We start from the raw sequence: 21,152 nt of genomic DNA, 5'->3' as shown, positions 1-21,152 counted from the left end.
GTGTATCCACACAAGCCCACCTCAGAGTACTGGCAGTGATGGTAGATGTGGCTGGCTTCTCTGTAGTAGTAACAGAGCGGGCAGTGGCCGGGCGCGCCAAATGCCAGATTTTTATGGGGCGCAGCATTGGCCCACAGGCGGGTGGAATGGTGTGCGAGGTTGCGGCGGTGTCTGGCAACAGAACTGCGATGACGCGGGGCCTTGGCGCGTGCAAGGAGTGACTACAGCATGGCATGATGCAGCAGCATAGCTCATGGCTTCTGGATCAGGTTGCGGCGGTTGAGCTACTCCCAGCGAAAGCCGGATTTCCTTGTGAATGATGTTTACTACTGATTGCACCTGGGGTTGCTTCACGTACGACTGCTCTTATCTCACGCAGGTCGCTGCACCTACAGCTAGGGCTTCGGCATTGTTTTGGTGCAAGTAAACTGTGGTTGTATTGCTGTGTCTGCATCTCAAGTGTCTTCTCGATTATCGAGGCCTCCGAAGCAAATTCTTCGACCATCTTCGGCAGGTTCCTGATCCAAGAAAGAGCTCTTGCTTTACAGCTCGCATAAGGAAGCTGACTTTCTTCTCTTGGGTATGCTGGGGTTGGTGTGTGAAACAAGCGAGTGATATCCTCCATATAGACTGCGATGTTTGAATTGAGAGGCTGCACACATGTCTCCAGCCTAGCTGCGGCCTTTACCTTGTGAACGGCGGTCGCAAAGGTGTCTAGGATTGTTGTACAAAAAAAATCTCAGGGTTGAAGTGTGGACTCCCAGTTGTTGAACCGCGTCCTCACGGTGTCCTCTAGGAAGAAGTATATGTGACTGTGATGTTGTTAGTGGGCTCAGGCCTCTTGCACACAAAGAAGGTCTCACAGAAACGTCGAGGCTTTAATGTGGACGCGGGACGGAACTGACGAGCACGTTGAACAAGCACATACACATAACACACACTTTGGTCTATACGTTTAGTGAGAAGCGTTTATCGGCGCGGCGACGGCACACTCACACACTCACGGCACGTCGACCGCGCGGCGATGCTGTCACCGACGATCCAGGCGTGCGTCGGAACGAAGGCCCGGCGCCGGTTGGTCTGGAACGTCGCCCAGCACGGTAGTGGCCCAGGATACGGCTTGACCACACCGGAACCCGTTGACGCCCGTGTACACAAGACCCAGGCACAAGTCTTCAGTGGCCGTACACTTGGTCGGGAACGCGGGTCCCGCCCATGCAGCTCCGGCTAGCATTCAGCCGATCGCTCCCGCGCGAGCGATGCTCATCGTCCTCTTCTTCACGCGATCAGACGGCACATACGCGCAATCGGTCGCGCACTTCAAATATTCTAAATTCCTATCACATTTCCCCCCAATTTCAAGAAGTCGAGGAGGAGCACAAAGGCGACGTAGCCCCACACGACGTAAGTGACGTAGGTGACACGTAGCACAAGTCGCCGCACGTTTTCGTCAAGGATCACGCCATTACTCCAAGTTATTCGTGTCCTTGCAGAAGCACTTCTCCGAGACTTCTCGGCGAGGCATAAATTGATGATACAAACAGTTCGCGCAAGTCTGAGGTCTTTGTGTGATGGAGCACGTCCGACTAGGTGACGTGGGACTCTTTGCTCCTAGGCACGTGCCACACAACCTGGTAAATCGTCTGGTCTCCGACTGCATTCCGGGCCAGTAAAACTCAGTGACTCGACTGAGCGTTTGCGTCACTCCCTGATGACCAGCGTGGCCCCCTTCATGAGCTATCTTCATTACGTTCTTTCTAAGGTCCTTGGGCACCACCAACTGGTCGAATATTTCCCCTCGTGTCGTCTTGCGTTTCCTGTATAGAATGCCATCTTGCAAGTAATATTCATTTTCGTTGCCACCCGATATCAGCATCTTGCCGACCTTTTCGAAGCAGCGCCTGAGAGATCCGTCGTTCTTCTGCAAGTCCTTTAATTTGCAGTGATCTACCCCTGTGATTGCGGGTTGCAGCACTGGCAACGCTGGCAGTGACGGTGTCTCCATACCCTTTGAAGCAGTGATGAACCCGGCACCGCACACGCCAGCTTCTGTGTCTGGCTTGAGGCTACGTTTTCAACCTCATTCATTTCTTTGTCATTTATGTCTGGCCGCCCTAATTGCGAAGTAGGTGGCCCCCGCATGGAAGGGGGTCTCGTATCGCTCCGAGTTCTGTCTGGCGACCACAAACTGACCGGGTCATTAGGTGGCCGGGCTCCTTCAATGTTCCCCAGCACCACGTCATACAAGGGGTCCCGCATGCATTTAACCCGCGCAAGGCCTGTAAAGAATGGCGTGTCGAGAAATACAATGGCTTCCGGTAGGTAACGAATCGTGCGATCCAGCAAGAATACCGGGCTTGTTGTTCCTGTCATTTTCTCGAGGTATCAGCGAATGCCGCACAACTACCGTGTTGCAACCAGTGTCTCGTAGGACCGATACCGGTTGCGATTCAAGGAAGCCCCTACGCACTGGCAGCTTTGCGACGTCGCATCCGGGGGCTGGTGGCATTAATGTCGTATTGACTATGGGAATCGTTTCGCCGCTCTGCAGTACGACGTACCCATCACCTCCGTCTGTCGGATTTTCGGGCGGCGATGGTGCCATCATACACGAAGCTTGTCCTGTCTCTTGTCTTGAGGGTCCTCCTCCTGGACCGCTTCTACGAGACCATCCGCGGTCCGCAGGTGTTCCTTTATTCCGGGACTAGCACTCCGAAGCTCGATGACCCGCCTTGTCGCAGAGGAAGCACCGGTCGGTTGGCCTAGACGTCTTCGGTATTTCCGCCTTACCGGAATGCTCCACCGTGGCCTCTTTGAGGGTCTTCTCCTTGCTCATATTGGTGAGGTGTTGTGCCTCTATGAAGCAGTCGGCATTCTTCGCCAGCGCGTCGAGGGTCTTGCAATTCCTTTCCTTCAAAAATACTCGTAGAGGCATAGAACAGCCTTCCAAGAACTGCTCACCAATCATGGCGTCGCGAAGGGAGTCGAAACTCTTGTATGTTTGGCTCATTTCAATCCAGTGGTCGAAGTAGCCAGATATCCTTCCAACGTATTGCATGGCGGTCTCGTTGTCTTCGGGTCTCGCGTTTCGGAACTTTTCGCGGTACCCCTCAGCGGTGTACCGAAAACGCTGGAGCAAGGTAGCCTTCAGCTGGTCGTAATCTGTGGCTGCGTTAGAGTCGAGTCGCCCTATGACCGTCAAGGCCTCTCCGGTCAGACACAGGCTGAGGGAGAGTGCCCATTTCGTGCGGGGCCAGTCCTGGCTTGTCGCAACTCGCTCGAAACGCTTCAAGTAGGCGTCTAGGTCATCCCGTTCCTCGTTGAACGGCGGAATCAATTTGTGGGGGCTGAAGATGTCGGGGGCTGCCCTAGCAAGCGCCTGTCCCGCACTGGCATCCGTCGACGCGCCTTGCGTACTGCCAGTCTTTTCCTGGAGCTCGATCTTGAGCTTGAGAACGCGTTCTTCGGCCTCCAACCTCAGGCGGTCTTGCTCGGCCTGCGCTTTCGCGTCCTCGCGATTTTGGGCACGCTGGTCCCGTTCCCTCGCGATTTCCGCGTCGACCCAGCGCTTGAGCTCCGCTCCTGTCATTCCGAGATCCTTGCCTATGGCGTATAGCCTCTCAAACTCCATCATTCCCTCTTGTGTGCTTGAGTATCCTGGCAGGCTCGCCAAAATTGTGATGTTGTTAGTGGGCTCAGGCCTCTTGCACACAAAGAAGGTCTCACAGAAACGTCGAGGCTTTAATGTGGACGCGGGACGGAACTGACGAGCACGTTGAACAAGCACATACACATAACACACGCTTTGGTCTATACGTTTAGTGAGAAGCGTTTATCGGCGCGGCGACGGCACACTCACACACTCACGGCACGTCGACCGCGCGGCGATGCTGTCACCGACGATCCAGCGTGCGTCGGAACGAAGGCCCGGCGCCGGTTGGTCTGGAACGTCGCCCAGCACGGTAGTGGCCCAGGATACGGCTTGACCACACCGGAACCCGTTGACGCCCGTGTACACAAGACCCAGGCACAAGTCTTCAGTGGCCGTACACTTGGTCGGGAACGCGGGTCCCGCCCATGCAGCTCCGGCTAGCATTCAGCCGACCGCTCCCGCGCGAGCGATGCTCATCGTCCTCTTCTTCTCGCGATCAGACGGCACATACGCGCAATCGGTCGCGCACTTCAATATTCTAAATTCCTGTCACAGTGACGCAGTTTCTCTAAGAAGTTCCACTTGTTGAAAGGGTGACCCTGTCAGACATCTCCAGCCCGGTTTCGGGGTCTTCACAGGATGATCTACTGAAGATCGGCAGCTCCCAGGGCTGCTGCATAACGACTGTCGTGTGTGATACAGGTGCCGTCCTTGTGCCTGCTGTCCTCATCGTTGTGGCTTTTGTCTTGTCGGCTAGGGGTCCATATTGTGGTGGTAGTCCTTGTTTTCAGCAGCGATAATCCGGGAGGGCTTCGATGTTTTTCTTCATGTTGTGAACTTAGTTAACAGCTTTTCAAGAGCATCCCGAACATGGAGGAACCAGTACCTTCACCAGATTTCACGTGGCTCTGATGATGAAGAAGGCAGTGTTACACTGGTAGGGACGAAACTGTTTATTGGGTGAACTTGTGCTCAGAAAACTAAGTACTCAAAGTACAAGCACTGCACAATGTACACTGATAAAGGCGATCACAGTCACTGGCTGTTGGTAATCTCACCGTCAGCAGAACGCATTGTCTTTTATACATGAATGATAGAAAATTCCAGCATTATCGCTGGTGCTCGCGTTAGGTCTAGAATGAACGCAACTGCTCTCGTCATGTGCGCAATCTTATCAAAACAGTCTAAAATCTAGAAGTTTCGCACACATTGTGGCACGGCGTGCGCCGAGTGGTGGTATCAGATTATGTGGGAGAGACACAAAAATATAGACATAAATGCGCATGGCAATACTGAAACTTCATTAGGCAGAAATATGACCTTTTATGCAAAGCATAATCACCGAAGAATGCATTCTTACATGGAAAGGGCCGCAAGAAAATTCCAATAATATGGCAAGTGGAAAAAAAACTATTTCGAATGATGCAACAAAGAACAACTTTGTTGAACCTGAGATCTGGCGACTACAATTTGATGCTGTGCGGGTGAAGTCCTCTTCACAGCAGCCATACGTCACAAGTAAAGCCGAAACAAATGCAGGTCCAATGCAATGTGGTAATATAGATAGGCAAAGCTATTGTGCCACTACTAGCGCTGTGGCTTGTCACCGAAACTTTGTGTGTTGCTTAGAGCGGTGCAACGTCAATGCTATAATTTCACCAATTTGACTGACCACTTGCGATGCACTCATCCAACAAACACGCAACATCAAAAACCATTGCACACTACAAAAACAAAAAGGTGCGGCCTAAAATCGCATGAAAGCCAGGCGAAAGCCTGAATTACGGCACCTCTGTTTACGGTGGCCAAGTTTAGGATCATGGAGCTCTGCAATATCCCCAAACAGCCTATTTTTCTTGCCGATCGAGATCTTGTCACCGACATCCATTTTCTGAACGATTGTGATCGCTTGCAAGATAACTGAGAGCTTGTTGCAGTTGGTGCTACCGCCTCTGCAACTACTCCAAACAAAATAACAAATCTGGCACAGATGCATGCCATGCACGGTGTAAATACGAGCTACACAGCACATGGAGATGAGAGAGCAGTGCGAGACACGGTGCGCCAGGGTTCCCGGATGTCATGCATCAGGCACATGCTCTTCTCTGCTGCTCCGAAGCAAGGAGAGCATTGCGGAGCACACTTTTACAGCAGCCGCTGCAAAAAAGATGCTGTGCCGCATTGGTTGCTTCTCTCTGTTGTGCGGCACGCGATTTGAAAAATACATTCGGATAAAGTGCAATTATATGACCACTGGCACCAACACAAGTTTCAGTTTACTGCCTTTCTCTTCCTGTGTAGTTGCAGTGAAATTTCGTTATTTTAGATCGTAGATAAGGGAGGTTAATTATATTGAGGCTGAAAATACTGATACCAAACAGCTGCCGCAGCGTGGCTGCATGAAAGAGGAGGAAGACGACGTCGCTTTTGGTTGTTGCTGGACTGGCGCCATCTTGTCCACGCTGTGCTGTGCATTGTAAATACTAGTTGATCAACAAGATACCCGTAACATTATTGGTGGAGGTGCTGGGTGTTCTATGGACATAAAATAATAAGATTCAATTACATCGTTATATAGAGGATTCGTTATATATAGAAGTTCATTATTGGGCGTGGAGACATATCGTGGCGCCGCAATGCGGAGGCGTCCGTGTGACGTGCAAGGTTGAATTGCTCTGCCGCTCTCTGCTGCTCAGCCCGTCTTCTTTTTTATTATGATTGTTGTACTTCACTTTGACGAAATCAGTAAAACACTGCTGTGGCTTCATTACTGATTGAACAAACTTTGAAATAACTGCCCTGAAAAATATTACGTTCCTCAAAATAACTTGACACCACCTTGACCGCTGGCGTCATCTGCTACGGCCTCCGATATGAAAACCACGGAGGCCCGTGCTGCTTTTGTAAAAGGTAAATAACATTTTGTGTCGAATTGAAACTAAGCATCTAAGTGTGCTTGAATCAAAGAAACATTTTTGCTGCAAGAAATGCGTGCAACGTGACCGCTGTGTAACTTCATTCATTGTAGGCTCTCATCCAAAGATGAGTCGCGGTTAATATACGAGAAAGAAATGGCATGAGCAAATTTACATTCCTCTTCAGTCCGCATACCTTATAAAGCACGATGCAAGTGGTTTATCTGCTTTGTAGGAAGCAAGCCAACATGCTCAGAGCTGGATGCAGCCGCAACATTTCTCAATTTATTGGAGGCAAATGCACAAGAGCTAATGCACGTGCGTGCCTTATTCAGTTGTAGCTAGATAACATTTTACATGAGCACAAGTTTGTCTGCGGCACAATTTTAATGTTCATCTGTTGCTCTTCTGCGCGAATTTTCTATGGTTGTCCCACGGTGAATTTCCTATCCCCATCGAGCCACATCGGGATGAAAAGAATAGACGATTTACTCCGTTTGGCAGTTGCGCAAAGGGTAAATGCGATCAAAAAATACGATCCCGATAGCGCTCGATTGCGATGGTAAATGCACCGTATGTCAGCTGGCCATATACTTTGCGCATTTGCAATGCACTAGATGCTGCAAGGGGTGGCTTACCGGGGTCTACAGATGGCAACCTTATGCTTATGAAGCGCGAAAAATAGAGAGACGAAGCAGAGCACACATAGGATAAGTGTGTGTCCTAGCTGTGTGTATCTGCTTCGTCCCAGTGTTTTTCTTTTTTTTTCGCACTTCATAAACATGAGCAGATTCCAACTAGGTGAGATGTCTGTGTTGGCAATTTTATGTTTCAGTGAAAATACCAGTGTCCAGCGTTTACAACTTCATTGATAAGCAGTATGACACTTTGCGCTACGTGCAATTAATGCTTGATGCCCGTCTACTTAGATTTGGGCACATTAAAGAACCCCATAGATGTGGTTGAAATTTCCAGAGTCCTCCACTAGGCGTCCGTCATAAGCATACCGTGGTTTTGGGACATGAAACCCCAACAATTAAGAAGGTGAATCCAGTCTTTGAAGCTGGCCACATTGTCGCCTGTAGCGGAACATAAGAAGAAGTGACAGTGGATGGGCTCTTCTACAGCATCCCTATAAGCAAGGCTCATGAGCTAGAAACAGCAATAAATGAACGTCAAGTGACAGCGCTATCACGCTCTTGCAAAGCAAGGTAACGGCGAAAGTGAAAGCTCGCGCTTGGCTCCCACTGTGGCATGCCGCTGGTAACTTAGACTGCACTTTCCGAGTTGTGTGTCTCTAGGTGTCTGCACACATGAAGTGGAGCAAGTGACGCTGTTCAAGAAGAAAATGCCAGAAATTGCGGTTAAAGCAACGTGTTCAACCGTCTGTTCCCTTCGCCGGAGCAACATGAGGATAACATGATCCAACCGCACGTCACAACATCTCAGCACCGCATCTCCAGTGGTGAGATCTCGCGCCCTATCGGTGAAGTGTACCGCCTTGGTGGAAGTTAAACCGTGACTTCTGCTGAAACGGATTACATAATGACCTTCAACAAAAGCATATCGTACATAGCATTCGAAACCAGCTTTCGACATGATGTGAAAGGTTTTGTTTGATACTGTTTTCCCCCACTTCCCCCCGAAGATTTGGCATTGATATAATGTCGCAAAAATTAAAGAAAAAAGCTTGCCTTTGGAGAGTATCCGTCGGTTGCAAGCATGGCATAGCTGGTCATCTGTAAAAAAAAAAAAAGGAATATTTATGTTCAGCGTCAGCTAGCAACAAGTGCAAAACATATCTCAAACCAAGTACAGAATAAATGCTTACGCAAAAGCTCAATGGGAACCTGCTGAAACAGCTAAAAAGTCATGCCAGGCAATAATGTACTATAATGGTAACTATTGTTAGCTAAAATGTATATTTAACCTGAACACTGGTTTCCTGCATAGTGAATGGGGCAGACTTATGGGCTCTATCAAACGCCTCTACGGGAATATTGGTTATAGAGTCAAACCTCATCATAAAAAAGCAACATGAGCCACAACAATATATGCATTATATATGATTTAGATCTAAGATTTGTTTTAAAAATACATTAATATATAATGCCAAAAAATCATGCTCATCTCTACAGGACAGAAACAGAACAGGAATGCCTTCAGTGCACCAGCGAAACATCTGCCACAGATTTTGACGGCCCACTGGCATTTTGCTGTGCCGATATGAGAAAGAGGATCAGCTTCGAGTATATCACAGGCTGAATTTTTCTATGTAGTATAGCCCATGTTCTCGGTAGCCTGTACTATATATTGCAACAGCCTGGCGAAGAACAGGTTCATGCTGATACCAACCAAAATAACTTAACAACAAAAAAAAAAAGTCGCAGTGTCGCCGCAAAGGCGAACAAAGAATGTGATAGCAGCAAATTGGAATGTTATATGCAGAAAGGCTAGCAGCCAACTCCTTCAGGATCCGATCTTGCGTAACTCCACAAAACACTGGAGTAACAAAGTACGGCTGATACAGCGACCAAAGCTGTTTTCATGCTGTCTTTTTGCACTTAAACTTGTGCAACGTTAGAATTCTTGGGATCTATTCATCATTCCATCTGCCTATCAATGTTTGCTTCTAACATAACGATCGACGCAAAGTAGTCAACTTCTTCACCCTTGGCATATATGCTGACACGTATTTGTAAATAATTAATAATATTCCGACTAGCTACACCAAGAATGCACGGGTGTTTTGCTAAGATGCACTCAAATGGTCATTCCCAAACTAAATGAAAAAAAAGAGATCATTCCATCTTATACATGGATTTCCCTCCAAGAGTACCAAATCAACGTACGAATCCTGTGGGAGATAAATTGTTGAGAGTAAATTTGAGCAGGAATGCATAATTTTGATAATAAAACTTTACTTTTGTGGTTTATGAGCAAAAAAAAATCTGATTTGGGTGTGCCGTAGTGGAGGACGAGTGGTTAATTTTGACCATTCGCAGTTGTTTAACGCACACATAATGAACAGACTTTTTGCATGTCGCCTCCATCGAAATGCGGCCGTTTGAACAGGGTTTGATTCCACGCCCTCGAATTTAGCAGCGATGCGCCAAAGCCACAAAATTTATCCACGGCAGGCGATTTCTTTCACTAAATGAAGCAAAATAATTGTTGTCCATACCCTAACAAGCACTCGATCAAGATGAGCTGGTAAGATAGCACCAGAGAAGCAAACCATGCCTAGATACGTAGGCCTCTCAACGTCAGATAATAAAAAAAATACCAGTGAACAGGCAGCCTGAACAAGTGATGACCATAATGCACACTGCTTAATGCAATCAAAGCAGCTTGGCTGTAGCAGATGACGCTGTCCTAGCGCACAATGTTGTATGCATTATGGTACAGAGGCTTATCCAGGGAGGTGCTCTGTTAAAGGAGTCCTGACACAAAAATTTTCGCCTCGCGTTTTTTGCTGCAATGTGGCTGGAGGCCTGTTAGTCATAACACGGCACATCGTTTGCTGCAGCACGCGACAGATAAATAATTACAAGCTCCTCATTACCGACACAGCCTCAGTTTCGGTTTGTCAGAGCTCCAAAAACGACAAGCCGCCGGGTGCAACTATCACCACCTAGCGAGTGAAACGCTCGGTCACATGAGCACACAGAACAGTGACACATTTCCGCGCGGTCTGTCGTCGCCGGGCTCATCGTCATCTGATAGCGACGATTTCTTGCGGCAGGGTTGGAAAAAATTTTCGACGTGGCGAATCACTTCAGGTTTGACCCGCTGGCGAGGAGCGATTCGTCGGGAAGCGCGTCAAAACAGAAATGGCGGCTACGACGTCATAACTTGCACCGGCTGCAACGGTTACGTAGGGGAAGTAGGGGGTCACCTCGGGTCACCTCCGAGGGTGTCAATGCACCAGGTGCGGCCTATAATGCTGGATCGCGCTCGCGAACTTCAAAATTCATATAAAATACCTTCCAAGCTTTATTCGCTGTCGATATTTTGCGGACGGTACACGCACGTACACGGGAATCGATACAGCAGGCTATCTCGACCGCGAAATTTTGTGTCAGTACCCCTTTAAATACACTTGGCATCTTTATTAATAGGATCATTCATCTTCATCATTCATCAAGCGCCCGACCAATCGATCAGAGCCCGTACCGAGTTTCGACACGAGAACTCGAGGCCGTCAAGAAACAGGTCGATTAAATGCTACGCGACGACATCATCCAGCCAGCCGTCCAAGAGTCCGTGGGCGTCACCTGTGGTGTTAGTGAGGAAGAAGGATGGAACCCTACGTTTCTGCGTTGATTATCGTCGCCTGAAGTACTTTTCTTCGATGCACCTCAAGACCAGCTACTGGTATCGAAGTCGACAAGAGAGACCGAGAAAAGACTGCCTTCATAACACCGGACGGCCTGTTCGAGTTCAAGGTCATGCCCTTCAGTCTTTGCTCGGCACCTGCGACTTTCCAACGAGTCATGGATACAGTATTAGCTGGCTCGAAGTGGCAAACTTGCCTTGTTTAGTTGGACGACGTTGTTGCGTTTTCCTCGAACTTCCACGAACACCTCCAGTGCCTTGAATCCGTACTTCAAGCAATCAGAAACTCCAGGCAAACCCTGAAGCCGGAAAAGTGCCCCTTCGTACGAGGAGCTCTTGTTTTGGGTCAGGTGATATGCAAGACTGGAGTGCGCCCAGACCCGCACAAAACAGCTGCCATCGCCGCTTTCCCGCCACCCACTGACAAGAAGGCCGTGCACCGATTTCTTGGCTTGTGCGCCTATTACAGATGCTTTGTCAAAGACTTTTCACGGATCGCCGAGCCACTAACGCAGCTCACGAAGACCGACGTCGAATTCAGGTGGCAAACAGTGCAAGTCGAAGCATTTCATGAACTGAAATGGCGCCTGCAGACGCCTCCGATACTCGCGCATTTCGACGAATACGCCGATACGGAGATTCACACCGATGCAAGCAGCGTGGGACTCGGCGCCGTCCTTGTGCAGCGGACGGATGGACTAAAAAGGGTTATCAGTTATGCTAGCCGGTCGCTGTCTAAGGCAGAGGCCAACTATTCCACAACAGAAAAGGAGTGCCTCGCCATCATCTGGGCTACGTCAAAGTTTCGCCCCTACCTCTATGGCAGGCCCTTCAAAGTTGTGAGCGACCATCACGCCTTGTGTTGGCTAGCTAACTTGAAAGACCCTTCAGGTCGCACACGGTGGAGCCTAAGATTTCAAGAATTCGACATTACCATCGTGTACAAGTCCGGAAGGAAACACTCCGACGCCGACTGCTTGTGTGCCCCCGTCAACCCACCACCGCCTGACGACCAGGACGATGACAGCATCTTGGGAGCCATAAGTGCCAACGACTTCGCCGAACGACAGCAAGCCGACCCGGAACTGAAGGATGTAGTGGAATACCTGGAGGGCAGGACCATCGTTGTCCCAAAAGTATTCAGGCGAGGATTGGCATCATTTTCCTTGAAAAACAACGTCCTCGTGAAGAAGAACTTCTCTCTGGTCCGAGCCAGCTACCTTATCGTCGTACCCTCGGGACTGTGACCAGAAATTCTGCATGCCCTGCACGACGAACCGACGGCTGGACACCTCGGACTTTCTCGCACGCTCGCACGAGTACAGGAAAGTACTACTGGCCACGCCTTGCCGCCACGTCACTCGCTACGTAAGAACATGCCGAGACTGTCAGCGACGGAAGACACCGCCCATAAGACCAGCAGGCTTCCTTCAGCCGATCATGCCTCCTCGGCGACCATTCCAGCAGATCGGGACGGACCTGCTGGGACCATTCCCAATGTCGACTTGCGGAAATAAATGGATCGTCGTGGCTACCGACTACCTCACCCGCTACGCTGAAACAAAAGCTCTGCCCAAAGGCAGTGCCGCTGAGGTAGCCAAGTTCTTCGTTGAGAGCATCGTGCTTCTACACGGCGCCCCAGAGGTTCTCATCACCGACAGAGGTACGGCGTTTACGGCTGACCTAACTCAGGCTATCTTGGAATACAGCCACACAAGCCACCGCCGGACCACCGCGTACCACTCACAGACCAACGGCCTGACCGAGCGTCTAAATAAGACCATCGCCGACATGCTGACGATGTACGTCGACGTCGAACGCAAGACGTGGGACGCCATCCTTCCGTACGTGACCTTCGCGTACAACACAGCAGTACAAGAAACGACGCAAATGACGCCATACAAGTTGGTCTACGGACGAAGCTTGGCAACGACGCTCGACGCCATGTTACCAAACATGACCGACGAGGAAAACATCGACGTGACCACCTACCTACAGCGCGCCGAAGAAGCACGACAGCTCACCTGCCTACAGATTAGGAACCAGCTGACGACTGACAGCCGCCGCTACAACCTTCGACGAGGCCACATGGAATACCAACCCGGTGACCGTGTATGGATATGGACGCCAATACGCCGACGGGGACTTAGTGAGAAGCTTCTTCGACGATACTTCGGACCGTACAGGGTACTTCGACGCCTCGGCGCACTCAACTACGAGGTTGTCCCTGACGGCAATACGAACTCTCAGCGGCGCTGTGCGCGACCTAAAGTCGTCCATGTTGTGCGCCTCAAGCCATATTACCGCGTTAGTCAATCTGAGGACTGTACTTTTGCTTTATTATTGTACTTTCTTGCTTGTGCTTATTGTTTGTTGTACTATCTTGCTTGTGCTTATTGTACCTTATTGCTTTATTGTGGTTATTTATTGTTGCATGCATTGGCCACCCCCCCCCTCCCGTGTGCTGTTTTAAGCATCGGGACGATGCTTTTTCAGAGGGGGGCATTGCCATGTGCGTTTCTTATAACTTTTGCTGTATTCAGTTTTCGCGCACAAAGACTGTCAGCAACGCCCAGCGCAAACCACGCCTCATTGATCGAGAAGCTTCCCGATTATTGTAGACCGTTTTGTTAGGATTGCGCGCAAGACGCGAGCACTCGAGCTTATTCTACAGTTTGTGCGGCAACCAGCGATAATGCTGGAATATTCAACGGACCATGTATAAATGCCGACGCGCTTCACCGCTTGTCAGTTGATCGACGGTCGACGCTCTGTTCGCCACTATCAGTGTATTGCTGTAGTTGACTTTCAGTTTCCCGGCCACAAGTTCGGCCAAATAAACAGTTTCATCTCTGACGTGCTGACTGCTGCCTTCGTCGACGTCACAACCACGTGACAATACAGGCATTTGCTGCTACATTATATGGGTTTACAAAAACAGATTTGCGAATGTATCGAAGTATCTTGAGATACAATTACCAAGTATTGTATCGGATACAATTATTGCGGCAGTATCTTGTATCTGTATCTCAAATACTTCTTGCCTGAGTATCTTGTATCGTATCGCGATGCAACTTCAAAGTATCTTTGCCCATCCCTGCTTAGGGATCCTCTGCAACTTTTTTTCTGTAACTTCACTTTGAAGTATTAAAAAATATTCGACAACTATTGGAAAAAAAACATGGCTGATCCCTCCGTCATAGGAATCGGTATATTATGAAAGTGAAAGGTGTCTTCACAGAAGTAGTGCTCATTGTGTAGTGATATATGAGAGCTTGTGTTTGGCAGCTATATCGGTGTTTGGCAGCTATAGCACTATTTGACGTGGATGCACTCACATTGACACCTAGTGTCATATCTCCATCGCGACAACAACTGCCCATGATCATGATTTAACCGTTGTGGTAGCTGAAGTTTTTAACGTATACCTGGACACAACGTATTGTGGATCCCATGCAAAGATGACATCAACAAGCACATAATAAGCACTTGTAGTCGATATGCACTTCTTCAAAGTGTCGTCAATTAAGGAAGAAACGGCACGGTGTGCGCTCCAGACTAGTAGGGTAACCTACGTGCTGATGCATACACTGCGACACTGAGCTTCAGCAACATGGGAGGCAGAGGTTCGCAGCTTGAGCCGCGAACGTGCGCAAGCATTCTACATCCTGCTGGCCTCTGTCTTGCCCACCGAGGCATGACATTTGCATGTTGACATTGCTGCCTTTCTGCAGCGCTTACTGCAGCAGTTTCATTAGTCGGTGATATCGCACTAGAAGCAGTCAGCGGCGAAACACCGTTGGTGCATCTGACAACGAGCCGCCACACGCTAACACGAAGCAAAAGGCAAAGAACTTAAGGGGGGACACTGCTCTTAAAATTTTTTTCTCATTTCTTGATCGATTTTGATGATACTTGGTGAGTTTATGTATATTTGTGTGCTGATTTCAAATATGCAATTATTTTTCTAGTATAACCAGTAGTTCCTAAAATACAAAATATTTCATGTGTCTTTTGGGGAGGAAGATTTTTTTTTAACAGAGAGAGTTACAAAGTAAATCAGCATATCACAATAACCTGTCATCAGAACTGAGTGCAATGAAACAAAAACTGATGTTCTAAGCCCATTAGAACAAATGTTATGGTATGTTGAACATTTGCGAAAGAAATCGCAGCTTGAAATTAACGCACTCCTGAATGTTCAAAATATTGTAATAACTTTTGTTCTAATGGGCTTAGAACATCTATTTTTGTTTCGTTGCACTCAGTTCTGATTACAGGTTATTGTGATACACTGATTTACTTTGTAACTCTCTTTGTTGAAAAAAAAAATCTGCCTCCCCAAAAGGCACATGAAATATTTTGTATTTTAGGAACTACTGGTTATACTAGAAAAGTAACTGCATATTTGAAATCAGCGCACAAATATACACAAATTCACCAAGTATCGTTAAAATCGATCAAGAAATGAGAAAACAATTTTAAGAGCAGTGTGCGACTTCCTGATGCTAGCGCGGCCAGTGCTTTTCACTGGCATCGAGATGCTTTAACCATGGCCTTTGAGATTGCACACTGGCGTGCAAACTCTGAGGACATCCTTTAACTGCACCGTCGCTGAATCGATCTTTATTGGCGCTAGTAAGTGTCATGCCGCATTACTTCACTTCCCCGCTCACAGATGGCGGCACCACAACTTCCCGCTTAGCCCCGCCAACAGAGAGCACCGTGCGAGAGAGAACGTGTGAGAGTATAAGGCGCATTTGTGGAGTAGCGTGCAACTATCTCAGTAGCTTTGTCGGTAGAGCACCGGGCGCTTATTGCCGCGGCCAAAAGTTGTAGGTTGAATTCCCGTCGGGGGAACTTTTTTCTTACAATTTTTCTTTCTCATTCATTAGCGTCCATTTTATCAACATCATATCTGTGATGGAAATACGTTGCTAAAGTCTAGGGGGATCCCGGCATAAAACACTTTCGTGTTAAAATATTTGATTCGCACCCACATTTTACTATTCGAATTCGCTTCGCACTGAAAATTCTGTTATTCGCACAGCTCTATTTACCAGACATTTTTTAATTCAATAAATGCCGAATGTTTTTGCTCCCACTGTTGTTGCATGGAAGCATTTTATTCCGTGGACACAAGTTCCCAACTTCTTTCAACTCATCCTTCTGCAGTGTTTCTGCCTCCGCACATAAGTGCAATGTGAAAATAAGCAAGCTGATAGCTCAGGCACTTACAGGCAATGGCAATGCCCCGACTCTGCTGCCGGTGCAGCTTTTGCAGCAGGCCGATGCAATCGGATACCAGAATCTTCTTGCAGCCTTCACGCAGGGAGATCTGCAAAATGACTGCTCAATCAAAACAGCCAACTTTCCTACACCCTGAAAACGCACACGTTCACTACATGGCATATAAATTACACACAAGTTTCTAACTGTAGAAGACAAACATACAAAAATATGGATAAGGAAAAGGCAAAAGAAAGATTCCAAAGCTTCTATGAGTCACAGATTTCGGTGTAGGTGGCAGTGGCACAATTCACGAAAAACCCAGCACTGGCATGTGTACAGAAATGGTGGCGCACACAAATAGGCCCTCAAAGGTACGCCGGTCACATGCGTATGCGCCATTTTCCAATAATTGATGTCCTCTCGATGGGCTTGTGATCGATCAGCCATTTCTGATATGGAAATCTGATCTTTGTATCACGGTCACTTGTCATTTCACGTTGCCACATTCCATTGTTGCCGTCCACTGTTTCACACTCAACCGTCGTTGTTGCCTGTAGCAACAGAAGGGCAGCACTGCTAAGCACGTGGGTGAAACTCCAGTTCCCGGCATGTAGGAAGGACAAAGTTAGAAGGGAGGATTGCTCCAATGCGATAGGAGGAAAGAAAGAAAGGAAGGAAGAAAAATGGTAGGTCACACACACACCAAGCTTCGGTTGCTCCCATTTTGCCAATAGGGGAAGGGGTCCTAGTTTTTTCTTCTTTGTGAGAGTTTCCGAAGGATGCAGTCTCCTGCATTCTAACAATTTGAAAAAAAAAAAAAAAAACTCTCAGGGCTATTAAATAAAGTTCTTATCACTGTGTGTACCATTAGTTTGTTTTTGCACAAATTCTGTAGCAAGTATGAAATTATCGGTCTGCACAGTAAAAAGTATTTGCTTGCTTGGTTAGCTTCTCCAGACTTATTTGCCAGCACAAAGACAAACTAGTTCACACCTCTGCAGCAGCAGCTAACTTAAATAGCAGCCAACTTGTCAAAGCCACGCCCTCGAGTCCACTACAGTAAAAGCTTGTTAATTCGCGTCACATTAATTCAAGTTTTTTGACAATTTAAATTGAGTGGCGTGGTACACTCAAGCTTAATGGAACTCTATGTGCTAAAAAGCTCATTAATTTGCATGCCACTTGGATCTGCCATTGCGAGCCACCACAGTTTACAGTGGTTAGAATGCTCAGCCACTTACCCAAAGGTTGCTGGTTCAATCGTACCGCGGCAGCCACAATTTGTTGGAGGCGATATGCCACAGGCCCATGTAGTTAGGCTTAGTATGACATTAACACTTTCGTGACAACGAAATTTTAGGTAGTCCACTGTGAGTTTTAGGTAGTTTGCCGTCAGAAGAGTCAAAGTAGGAGTTAGTTGAAGTAACAACTGTGACAGTTTGCGCTCGTCATATGTATACCTGTGAGTTCTTTCCGTGCCTCCGTCTTTGTGTTTGAGCAGTGCACTGCAAGTGTCGAGCTGTGACAGTTGTTAGTTCGCACTCGCCTTATGTGTTTTCTTTTACTGCGTCATTTGTGCTTCAGCAGACTGCAGCAAATTTCTAGCTGCTTGCTGTTCTTCCTGTGACATTCCCATTTCTTGCTATCGCATTCATTGCTTCGCCGTTGAGGCGAAACTGTGACTTTTTTTGTCTCGCTGTAACTGGTGGTGCACGCTTCGATACTATTCCATATTTGATTCGATATTCGGTATTTTCAGCCACTATTCCGCACTATTTGATTCGAATTTGATTCGAGATGAAATTTCACTATTCGCACGCCCCTAATAAAGAGTTTCATCTCTACCAGTTGACTGCCGCCTTCTTCGTCACTGCCATGTGACAGTATGGTTCAGATATGTTCACTTTTTGCAAGCATCGGTGAGTAGCCCTGAGGTTAAGACACGAAAGGTGTTCCAATGTTGTGAGTCTTAGCAGAGACAACATCTCCAGGGCCATCTTATCTGTCTTGTCAAGAGACTGGGCAAGTGTGATTATTTCGTGTGACTATTTCCGAAAAAGGCACGTGGCAAAGGTCAATTGTCTTATGGCTACAAAGTTACTTAAAGTTGCTATGCGTCAATGACCCCTTTTTAGTTAAAGGAGCACTGACATCAAATTTACGCATGTCAAGATTTTGCATCCACGAGTAGTTATCTACCCCCTAGTAGCGATTCGCGACCGAAAATGCAACTGAGGGACGAATAACTATCTGTTTTATTGATTTATATCACCGGTATCTAGCACGATTCAAAACGGCCGGCAAGCCCGCCATTTCTTAGCGCTGGCAGCGCTCCCTCGCGGTCAATTCCAGACCGCGCCCCAGTTTACCACTTGTCCACAGAAAGGAGTGACGTAAGGATCAGCTGCTCGGCTAACATTTCGTCTGCTAGGCGCGCACGTTCAGTCATGCCTTGTCACCAGCATCCCGCCGTCGCCGTCAAAAGTATCTACTAGTGCCGAAGACGGCATTCTGGAACTTAGAATCACTGCGATACGCGACGTCGCGAATAATTTTCGCTTCGACCCTTTGCAAAACAGCGATTCAAAATGGACGCTGTTCCAAGCAGCAACGAGGAGGTGCCCGGGGACGCACGCTTGGGCCATACTCGCTGGTGTGTCTCAATTAGCTATATCAGAGAATTTTAGCGTGCACGGCATTCCGGTATACGCAAAGGGGTCTATGGAATATCGGCATAGCGAATGCACACCAGCGGAGAAATAGAATACGATAGGTTTCTACAATAACAATTCTGTGCGTGCCAGGTTCTTATTTGCCCCGCCAGATGGCCCCACCTATCCGGCCTCTCATGGTTACGGCTGCAGTAACCCGGTATTATGCTAGCGCGAGGAAGTCCACGGACGAACTAACATTCACTAATAACGCTACATACGTGTTACTTGTTAGCGATGATATTTATCTATAGGCTGCTCCACTTCGATAGCTTGTGGTCGTGTTGGCGCGTGTACCGTACGTGTAATGAAACGCCACGCACTTTCCGCTTTTTCCGCGCCTCGACGAGCAGGTCCGTACTACGCAGCAGTTCCCCGACATGCTGGCACGTAGTCGCTCTGATTGATCGCACTCGCGCTGAGGAACACACGACAAATCAGTCGATACGACACGATGAATCGCAGGCACGGATCGGGACAGTAAGGAGAGCCACTGGCTGGGAGTGAGAGCCGGTGAAAGCGTCGCCTGGCGTCGGCGGCACAATAAATACACTCAGATCGTCGACGTCATTGTTACTAGCGTATCGTCACTCAGGATGGTATGGTCGGAATGTATCACACCTGTTACGTAGCACTAGTGTCGATGTCGCAGCGTGATCAATCTTCCGTTGAGCTTTCGTACGCTGTTTGCCCTTGAAATAAAATTACTTCCACGCGACGGACGCCATTCAAATTTGGCCAAGGAGACCTATGCATACGAAGCAATCGAATGAAGGGCACATCTTGACTTCGAAATTTGATGTCAGTGCTCCTTTAAGAATTCTTCGCTAATTATCACGCACTTGAATGAACTTCCCAGGCTTCCTCACAAAGCTATCTATCGATAAAAGACATATTACTCGATCCCTCATCAAGCTCCTTGTGGTGTCATAGAAGAAGCGATATTTGAATTTGGTGCGGTAGCATTCCAGAATGAGTGCGGTGTCGCAGTTTCCGATTTCCTTGATTTGCTCAAACTTTATCTCACTTCTACCTATGCCGATTGGAACGGAAGTGTCTTTTTGCAAAGAAGTGGTGTCTGCATTGGTTCCTTTATAGCCCCAGTGCTTAGTGACCTGTTCTTGGTGCACATGGATAGAAAGGTTCAAGAACGCTTACAAGAACCAATGTTAGGAAATGCTTCCGTTTGTTGATGACTATTTAATTTTGTTTGAGTGTGATAGAGCCTTTAATATTTCCCTGCAGCAAGCATTGGCACTGTTCAAGGATTGCCTAAAGCCGCTAACTCTCACGTACGAGATTCCTGAGAACGGATCCCTGAGATTCTTGGACCTTAGGCTTTCCTTTTCGAGTAACCATATAGGTATGTTGGAGATATGAGCCTCGTGCGAAAAAACCTTTGTTGCCTTTTGCCTCTGCACACAGCAAGCTTGTCAAGCGCGGAATTGCTCGTGCTGTCTACACAACGCTTTGACCAATTCTTGCTACCATTCGATGCAAGAAAGCTTCTGCGGGCAGATTGCTTGCTTGAAGGCAGCTGGTTATCCACGTCACCTGCTGGTATCTGTTTCAGAGAAGCTCCGAAAGTGTTCAAAAAAACAGTGACCCGTGCACTGATTCGCAGGCAGCAGTTCGTAAGAAGGTGGCTGTGACTCCATACATGCATGGTATATCGCACTATCTGAAAAAGATTGGTCAAAGAGTGGGGATATCAGTTGTGTTTTCATCGCCTAATAAGTTGTCGCAGTTATGTGCCAGAACCTGTCCGGTGGAAGGCTTTCCAATAGCTGCAAAATTAGGTACCGAAATGAATTTGTCGAATGTGTGAAGGGCGTAGTGTATCACATACCTTTGTCTTGTGGTCAAAGTTACGTCGGACAGACAGGCAGATGCCTGAATGTGAGGTTGCTCGAGCACAATCAGAAAATGAAAAAAGGCAGTGATGGTTTCTTGGCGGCTCATTGCGCAGAATGTAAATGTGTGCCTTTATTTGACAGTACATCAGTGTTGGCATCTCACCCTAAGGATAGCATCAGGCTCATCATTGAGGCGGCAGCGATTGCTAATGGAAGCTGCATCAGCAAGCCATCCATCGCACTAACAAAAAAGGAACTACAGTAGACTCCTGTAAAACGGAAGCTGAAGGGACCAGGAAAATATGCTTCATTTAACAGGAGTTTCGTTTACTGAGAGATGAAAAGGGGTGCAGAATTCAAGCACAAAACCAATCATGTTAGAGGCAGTTGTTCCATTTAAGCAGCAATTTCATTTAAGAGATTTTCGTTTATTGAGAGTCTACTGTAG

General features: G+C 47.8%; 1 protein-coding gene across 1 annotated transcript in view; it reads right to left on the bottom strand.

Annotated features, from left to right (window-relative positions):
* LOC119378285 (vacuolar protein sorting-associated protein 41 homolog) overlaps window positions 1–21,152 on the bottom strand; it is a gene marked incomplete at its 5' end in the record, with an annotated part of 61,918 nt that overhangs the window by 6,205 nt on the left and 34,561 nt on the right. The window contains 2 exon segments of the mRNA XM_037647472.2: window positions 8,262–8,306; window positions 16,144–16,243. Of these exon segments, the coding sequence (XP_037503400.2) occupies window positions 8,262–8,306; window positions 16,144–16,243 (145 nt within the window).

Source organism: Rhipicephalus sanguineus, unplaced genomic scaffold (assembly GCF_013339695.2).
Source record: "Rhipicephalus sanguineus isolate Rsan-2018 unplaced genomic scaffold, BIME_Rsan_1.4 Seq762, whole genome shotgun sequence".
In the NCBI taxonomy this organism is placed as follows: domain Eukaryota; kingdom Metazoa; phylum Arthropoda; class Arachnida; order Ixodida; family Ixodidae; genus Rhipicephalus; species Rhipicephalus sanguineus.
Note: the sequence above shows the minus strand (reverse complement) of the source record. Positions and strands in the feature narration are given on the sequence as shown.